At 37.9% G+C, this 8,991-nt stretch overlaps 1 protein-coding gene across 1 annotated transcript; it reads left to right on the forward strand.

Annotated features, from left to right (window-relative positions):
* Positions 1-207: 207 nt before the first annotated feature.
* LOC115917902 lies at positions 208-5,169 on the forward strand. The gene is made up of 4 exons (XM_030987800.1): positions 208-318; positions 992-1,463; positions 2,044-2,226; positions 2,722-5,169. Exons 2-4 carry the CDS (start codon positions 992-994, stop codon positions 3,024-3,026), a joined length of 960 nt encoding a protein of 319 aa, XP_030843660.1. The 5' UTR covers positions 208-318; the 3' UTR covers positions 3,027-5,169.
* The last annotated feature ends 3,822 nt before the right edge of the window (positions 5,170-8,991 follow it).

Below are 8,991 nucleotides of genomic sequence, written 5' to 3' on the forward strand. Positions count from 1 at the left end.
GAGTTGGAACTGTGTGCGGATCGTGGTTTAATTTGAAATAATTTTTTGTTTTTATTTTTTTGTAGACTATGACTAATATTATATTAAAATTAGATTGGAAAAAGAAAGAAAGAAATAATAATTTTACCAAGACATTAAAAGAAAGAGATGCGATGAAATTGGCAACAATAGTCAAATTTGACTAATAGCCATTATAATACCAAACGAACAACAACAACAACTGCATGATGTTCATGAAAATTACCTCTAGATCTGAATAATATCAATTTCTTGCTGAATTTTAGATTTTGGTATCGAATCATCAACTTTATACTAGTGGTGAGTAGGTTAGCTGCAATATTTGATAGCACAAACGTAATCTAGCCCACTAATGGAAAGGAGAACTAAGCCAACGTTTTCAATTCTGTCCCACATATTTTAATTGGTGTTTGTGAATTGTCGCTGTCTATGATTATGTTGCTTTATAATTAGGTAACTTGATGGTCGCTGATGTGTTGGCAACGCAATGAATGTTGTTGTTGTTGTTGTGTTTTGAGTTAATGGCGATTAGTCAGTGATTTGACTATTGTCGCCAAATTACTTTACGGCACCTGTTGTATCTCTCAATTTTGGATTAAAAAAAAAAAAATATTTATTTCGTTTTATATTTATATATCTTTTAAGATAGTATCGTAAAATAATATCGTAAGCAAAACATTCATGGGCTTTGTTAGTGTTTCTTAACAGTACGTGCAGATTTGTGAAGTATGAAAGGGTGTGTAATTGAGATAATAAAAAAACAAAAACACTACAAATAAGCTAAGTATATGTCGACGAGGGTCTAGACCCTAGAGGAAGATGGGAATCAAGTACCTCGCATTTGTGTTTGTGAGTTAGGGTTGTGATTAGGTTATCCTCATTGAATAATCTCATCGAGGCACTTCAGCATGTGCGATGTTTCTTAAGATTATTAACTTTTACCTGTTCGCAATTTCTTTCATTTTTGTCTTAGATGGCGTGTTTACCAAGTGGGCTCACAAGGCTTCTAGCAGGGAAGAACATAGCAAGAATAACTAGGAGATGTCTTTCTTCAACCAATTACGATGGGTTCAAGGTCCGCCAGCTCCACGGAAAGGAATCTGCAAGCCTTGCCAACAGTCAGACTGCAGAGGGCAGCAGACTCACAAACGAGGACTTGAAAGTCTTTCACAGTGTCGACCCCAACGGCTTCTTCGTTGCCCTGGACAATGCTGGGGACATCGTCGGGACGATAGGTGCAGTGAGGTGGACAGAGAAGCTGGGGTTTATAGGTTTCTGCCATGCGGGTGAGGAAGCCAAAGACAGGGGGGTAGAGGAGGCCCTCTGGCTGGCAGCCATGGAGCACCTAGGGGACAGGAACATTGGCATCGAGGTCGACGCCTCTGAAGCGGAGAAGTGCGGCCAGCTTGGTTTTCAAGAGGAATGGAGATCTGGATGTTATAAAGGTATTATACCTGCGGCATGGCAAAATGTAGTTGCATGAAAATATGCATCAGGAACTCAACAAGCATAAGGTCTTTAAAAAAAGATGTTGTATTGCCCTTTGTGACCGACCCGAAAATCTTGAAATCTACAAACGGCTTAATTTTTTTTTTTTTTTTAACTGTTTTTTGGAGAGAAGAAAATGTATTAAAGCATTCGAAACTGAGAAATATCAGCCGAAACAGGGAGTAAAAAAAAAATTAAAAAAAGATTTCCGACTGACCCATGTTTTGGCACCTAAAGGGTAATACAACATCTTTTTTTTTTTTAGGCCTAAGCATTGGTTGTCATCATGATATCAGACTCGCATTTATCAGTGAATTTAAAGTAGTCATTTGATATAGCTGAATTATGGAGGATGGTACATGTCAAAACTTTGGTCTTTGTTGGAAGTAGTGGATGTTTCACTTCTTTCATAAAAGGATGTCTTCTACAGTGTGCTTTGTAAATCAAGTCCTCACGTAAAATCATCACTGCTCTGTTTGCAAGATGATATCTTCTTTTTCTTTCTTCACTTTTTCAATTCTTCTTCTTTGTTTGCAGGAGTGGGTGTGTCACTCTTACCCGAAGCGCAATCAACCAAGATCGTGAGACGGATCACGGACATGCCGTTCAGCAAGGTGGCGTACTTTGACGAAGACCTCTTCGATTTCCAGAGGATGAAGTTCCTGTATCGTTGGGCGAACATAGAGCCCCCTGCCGGCCACGCCTACGCCCTCAGTGAAGGTAAGTTCACCTTGGGGGCGTTTCACAAAACTTATCATCAGTGACAAATGACAGTTTTTGTTATAAGCTACTGAAATCCTTGCTTCTGATTGGTTATCAGCAGATATGTCACTGATTTTTGACATTTGTCATTGAAAAAAGGCTTTGTGAAACAGGTCCCTTTTGTCTGTGGTATTCGGGTGGTTCCTATATTTAGCCTAGAGGGAGGAGTGGGTCAATGGATTAGAATTAAAATGGATACAGATCCAGGCCTGATAATTTCCTGATTTTTCCCTGATTTTCTTTTCTTCTTTTTTTCTTCTCCCGATTTTACCCCTATTTTTCCCTTATTTTCCCTAGTTTTCCAGATTTTTTCCAAATGTTCTTTTTAATACTCAAAAGGGGGAGAATGTTGTTGGATGCCATTTTTCCCCCCAAAATCCCCCTCAAAATGCACTAGGTAACATGGAAATCAATTAAATCATAATTTGGTCATGTCCCTTTAATACCTCACAGATGAAAAGGTCATGGGTTACGGAGTCCTGCGACAGTTGAACCTATCCAAGAAGTACCGCATCGCACCACTCTACTGCCAGCACACCGCGGTAGCGCAGGTTCTCCTCCTTGCCCTCTTAAACAACATCCCGGAGCAAACGGTTTACATCGACTCTCCCTTCTCCAACCCGTCTTTCACGAGGATACTGACCACGGACTTGAAGATGGAGCAGATCGGGGAGAGGGTTCGGATGTACACCAAAGGTGATCCCGGAATGCCCCTGCAGAAGATGTTTGGAACCATGGGAAGCGACCTCGGGTCATGATATTCGTCAATTTTGTCAAGACTGGTCATGATTTCAAAGCAAAACAAAAGATGATGTTGTGAGTTATACAGGCAGCAGAATATATGCTGCTTGAACTTAAGAAATCTGGATGAAGGGAGAGTGTGATTATATAAGGTACCAAAGGCGACCCTTGCATGACCCTTCAGAAGATGTTTGGAACCATGGGAAGCGACCTCGGGTCATGATATTCATCCTTTTTTTGGTTTGACTATTGTCTCATGATTTCAAAACAAAACAAAAAATAATGTTGTGGGATATACATGCAGTAGAATATATGCTGCTTAAACTTCAGAAATCTGGATGAAGGGAGAGTTTGGATATATACCAAAGGTAACCCCGGTATGCCCCTTCAGAAGATGTTTGGAACTATTGGGAGCGACCTCGGGTCATGATATTCATTCGTTTTTGTCAAGACTGTTACCTCATGATTTCAAAGCAAAAACAAAAAATGATGTTGTGAGATATACCGGTACATGCAGTAGAATATATGCTGCATGAACTTTAGAAATCTGGATGAAGGGAGAGTATGGATATATAAGGTACCAAAGGCGACCCTTGCATGCCCCTTCAGAAGATGTTTGGAACCATGGGAAGCGACCTCGGGTCATGATATTCATCCTTTTTTTGGTTTGACTCTTGTCTCATGATTTCAAAACAAAACAAAAAATAATGTTGTGGGATATACATGCAGTAGAATATATGCTGCTTGAACTTCAGAAATCTGGATGAAGGGAGAGTTTGGATATATACCAAAGGTAACCCCGGTATGCCCCTTCAGAAGATGTTTGGAACTATTGGGAGCGACCTCGGGTCATGATATTCATTATTTTTTGTCAAGACTGGTCGTGATTTCAAAGCAAAAAGATAATGTTACAAGATATACATGCACACGCAGTAGAATATATGCTGCTTGAACTTAAGAAATCTGGATGGAGGGGGAGTTTGGATGTACAGGTGTATACCCAAAGGTGACCCCAACATGACCCTGCAAAATATGTTCGGGTCGTGAGACACATCTCAATTCTAGTGTCCCAACTGGTGCTTCTTGATTTGAAAGCAAATTTATTTTACGAGATGTTTTACTTGCCAGTAGAACATGCTATGGATAAAGAAAATTGAGGAGAGGGTGCCAGTTATGACCAAAGGGGACCTGGCGTGCCTCTTTAGAAGATGAAGCGAAAAATAACATTAGGCAGCGTACATGCTGCTTGAGTGTTTATGTGGATGGTTGACATTATGGAGAGGGTGCTAATTATTCAGCTGAGGGGACCATGGAAGACCCATTCTGATGGAAATGGCCAAAGTGGTCAGAACTGTGTAAATTCATTCAATGGGATTGATTATTCTGATATCAGCGCACAGTTTCGTATTGAATTTGGATGTCTGACTGGATGTCCGACTGAATATATGGCCTAATTTTGAACAAATATCAATACAAATGGTCATTTTGGGCCCAAAAGTGACTAGAATTACCATATTGTTGTTGACCAATTGGACTACTTTTTATAGCACCAGGGCACATTTTAACATAGAATATACCCATCAAATCTCCTTTGCTAATAATAATGATTGGAAAAATTTCCCCTGAGATAACGTGTCCAAATTGGTCAGTTTTGACCTAAAAGCGGTCGAAGTGACCAAATTGTCATAAGCAATGTCAATAAAGACTGATATTATTTTGAATCGGCGCAAAATTTTACCCCGGATAAGTTATTTATCCCTTCTCCAGTGTAAAGTCTGATTAAATCCCTTTATATCCTAGTGTATATATAACACTGCCACTGCTGATATTTTTGTCACCTTTTTCCGTAATACATCATCACACCATATTATTTGCTACATTCATGAAACACTAATCTCCATCAGAAAGCTTATGCTTGTCAATGAAAATGCATTTGGAGAGTGTTTGACTCTTTATGAGAATTATCTGGTCTTTCACATGTACAGTATGACTACATGTATGTGCCTTACAAAATATTCAGGAGTGAGAAAAGATTGAATAGTAAAAATGTCATAGATATTGTAATTGATTGTGAATATTTCAGGCCAAAGTATCGTGTTGCATGTAACAAATAATTACATTAATCATGAACCTCCATCATCTGCTGACTAGTTTCAGAAACTTCTGACGTCCCATTTATTTTGTTAGAGGACATTGGATTGCAATGACCCATGGATTTATGTGTGCTTTTATCAAGCATTACCAGCTGTAATTGTAAAGCATAAAGCTAGGTGTATTGAGTCAATTCATGTAATGACAAAATGATGTGGAATACATAACGAAATAGAGTGTAATAAATAAAGATTTTATTATAAAAACAAAACATGTTATGTTCACATTTTTCATTGTTTGTTAAAGGTATTACAAAGTTTTGGTATGGGGTGATGAATTTGGTTCAAATTAACATATTGGAAGCATATGCGTTCTTACAATATTCATTGATCGTTGTCGCGGTTGAAATCGAGTCTAAAGTTATGAAATTATAAATAATAACCTCTTTACGTTGTATAGCTCCCTCTCAAGGTCAAGATATTAATTTAGCTAAGAAACAATGATTCTTGACTAAAATTGACCGATTAGCTATTCCCGTTTGGAAATTATATATCACAACTACATATTCTGAGATTGTCATGGTCGCAGCTACCATTGTACGGCCATAGGCGCTATTTGATATTTATTAAAATTTACCGGGAGCACCGGTAAATTTGTATATTCAATTTTTCTCGAAATCAGAAGTGTTTTAGGGGCTAGTTTTTTTAGTGCTTATAATACATCAACAGGGGCATCCAAATATATCAAAATTGTAAAGATTCACTATCCACCCAATTTTCAAAATTTCCCAAAACTTTGTATTACCTTTAATATTCTCCTTGATGTTTTCTTGTACACCTTAATTTAACTATATACTGACAAAATAATGAGTTATTAAACATTTGATTGGTAAATCTTATTATTACAAAAACTGACATAATCAATACAAAATACATGACCCAAAAGAAATATTGAATGAGTTGATAGGTTTTTTTTTTTTAATTATTGTTAATATTCACATTTTCTTCTTTAACTTATATATTTCTAGCACTTTCTTTCTAGAGAAATCTGTTTTTCCTCACAATATGACCCGTCTTGGAAGTCTCCTTTTGGGTAAAATTGTCATTCTTTCACCTTTCAAAAGGAAGAAACTATGTGCTACAGAACATGTGTTGAATGATAATCTATTAATGAATCTATAAAAATCTTCAAATATACACATGATCATACACCTGACAAAAAAATGTAATATTCAGATAAGATGGCAAGCAACAATCTCTGAATATCTCCATTGTTTCACTTCTTCTTTCGATTTTTCCTATAGCTCAGTTTCTTTATGCTACGATTTTGACCTCGTTTATTAGTTATTGCTATATTTCAGCATCAGCCATAGCAAAAAAAATAGGCATTGGAAGCATACCGCATGAATTAGTCCATCACTAATAAGTTCCATTTACACATGACATACAAAGTAATTTTTAGTTATGTCCAATGATTGACAAAAGGTGTAAATCATATCGTAAATATACACATAAATATATATCTTTAACCCTTCACCCAAAGTGGATAATATCCTGGTGCAATTATGAGGAAATCGGGGTTATAACTTTGTTTAGAAATCAGGGTTGTACCTAAACCATAACATAGAGACCAACACCAGACCGTCAGCACAGCGAAAGGGATTACATTTCTCCTAATGACTGAGAATTGGTTGGTTTGGAAATCGGTTTAGAATTGATTTAGTGGTGTTACTGAGGTTTCACTTGAATTAATAAAATTTTGAATGAATTACAATTAAAAATTTACACATGAAGTTAAACTAAATCCGACCTTGCTAAAATGCTGATATGGTTTATTAGAAATCTAAGACATGTAAATCTAATCAATTAACCCTTCCAGTGCGAATGGAAAACTTCAATTTATACAATTTTTAAACAGTCCTGCATATGGGTCATTCCATGAGGTTGGGCAAAAAATATGATGATATCCACGTAACGCGGTTACGAGATCTTCTACTACATATATATGGAAGATGGTTCTTCTTAACATCTTAACATGGTTGGCTATGCCTATGCTCTTTATGTGAAACTCAATTTGAGCAAACATTGTTATGGTTAAAAGGAGACTTAGTTTTTCACTGATATGACACAAAAATTGCCCCAACCCCTTGGAATGACCCATATGCTATTAAGAAGAAAGGGCTTGTCTTTATTGTTGAAATTAAAAATTGGTTCAGAAATTATAAAATTTGATATCGAGGAATAATGTTGTTTGCATAGAGATTAACAACAAAAATATAAAGCACCATGAATAAAGACTTTTCTCATTACAGTCAAATTGTTTAAATTTGTGTAAACTTGACGGCCCCATTAGGCCTATTAAAGGGAAAATGTTTCTTTTTCTGAAATTCACATCACTGACATATTGGAAGGCATTTGAGTAACATAATGAAATCCAAGATAGTGGCCTCAAAAAGATGCGTACACATCGATAATTGAAATGCATTACCAGAAGAAGCAGTTTGTGCGACTAGCATCAACATGTTGATCTGCTCAAGTGAGGGTCACTGGAAACAGCACCCAATGGAGTACACACCATACGAGAGACTACCGGATGTGACAAGGAGCGATGAGCTACAGCTGTTTACCTTGGTCACACCGCAGAACTGACTCCACACCAACCCAAAACCGCCCAGCTTTTGGCCCCTCAGGGTAATGTAATCGTTTGTTCGCTTATGCTTGATGGTGTTAGATAGAGTGTCCTCTACAGGGCTCAGGTTGGACCCTGAACTACATGTACACCTCTTTCGTCTGATGGTGTTGATAGCTTCGACTCTTTCCTGATGTTGTCCTTGTGAAACGGAGTCACACCTTCAAGCTCCCAATGGTATGATCATACAAGTTCTTCAGGGATATTGCCTTGGTGCAGCGTAAGGACACGCTAAACTGTAGCTACATGTATATGCTTTCCATGGTATGCTTATAAGGTTTTATTGTCTTTTAAGTCTTTGAGGATGTTGTTTTGTGGCTTTTTTAAGCTACCAAAGCTATAGAAGTGTTTCAGATCTTCAGGTTACTGTCTTTTTTTTATCATAGGATTGGTCCAGAACTGTATCTACAAGGCCCCTGCTGTAAGGTAATGCTTATATTCTTCAGTGACATTATCCTTGTACAGCAGAACAACACGAGCTACAAGCTTGAGTTCTTTAATACGGATATTCTTGCAAAACCGAGTCGCACCTACAGACTCCCAAAGGTATGGTGATGCTTCAGTCCTTCGGGGACGTTGTCCTTGTACAGCAGAGCATAATCCCTGAAAAGGAGCTACAAGATTTAGTTCTTTAACAGGGATACTGTTCTTGCAAAACTGAGTCGCACCTACAAACTCCCAATGGTATGGTAACGCTTCAGTTCTTCGGGGACGTTGTCCTTGTACAGCAGAGCATAATCCCTGAAAAGGAGCTACAAGATTTAGTTCTTTAACAGGGATACTGTTCTTGCAAAACTGAGTCGCACCTACAAACTCCCAATGGTATGGTGATGCTTCAGTTCTCCGGGGACGTTGTCCTTGTACAGCAGAGCATAATCCCTGAAAAGGAGCTACAAGATTTAGTTCTTTAACAGGGATACTGTTCTTGCAAAACCGAGTCGCACCTACAAACTCCCAATGGTATGGTAACGCTTCAGATCTTCGGGGACGTTGTCCTTGTACAGCAGAGCATAATCCCTGAAAAGGAGCTACAAGATTTAGTTCTTTAACAGGGATACTGTTCTTGCAAAACTGAGTCGCACCTACAAACTCCCAATGGTATGGTAACGCTTCAGTTCTTTGGGGACGTTGTCCTTTTACAGCAGAGCATAATCCCTGAAAAGGAGCTACAAGATTTAGTTCTTTAACAGGGATACTGTTCTT

The sequence above is a fragment of the Strongylocentrotus purpuratus genome, unplaced genomic scaffold, assembly GCF_000002235.5.
Source record: "Strongylocentrotus purpuratus isolate Spur 01 unplaced genomic scaffold, Spur_5.0 spur5_scaffold_17, whole genome shotgun sequence".
NCBI classification, from domain to species: Eukaryota; Metazoa; Echinodermata; class Echinoidea; order Camarodonta; family Strongylocentrotidae; genus Strongylocentrotus; species Strongylocentrotus purpuratus.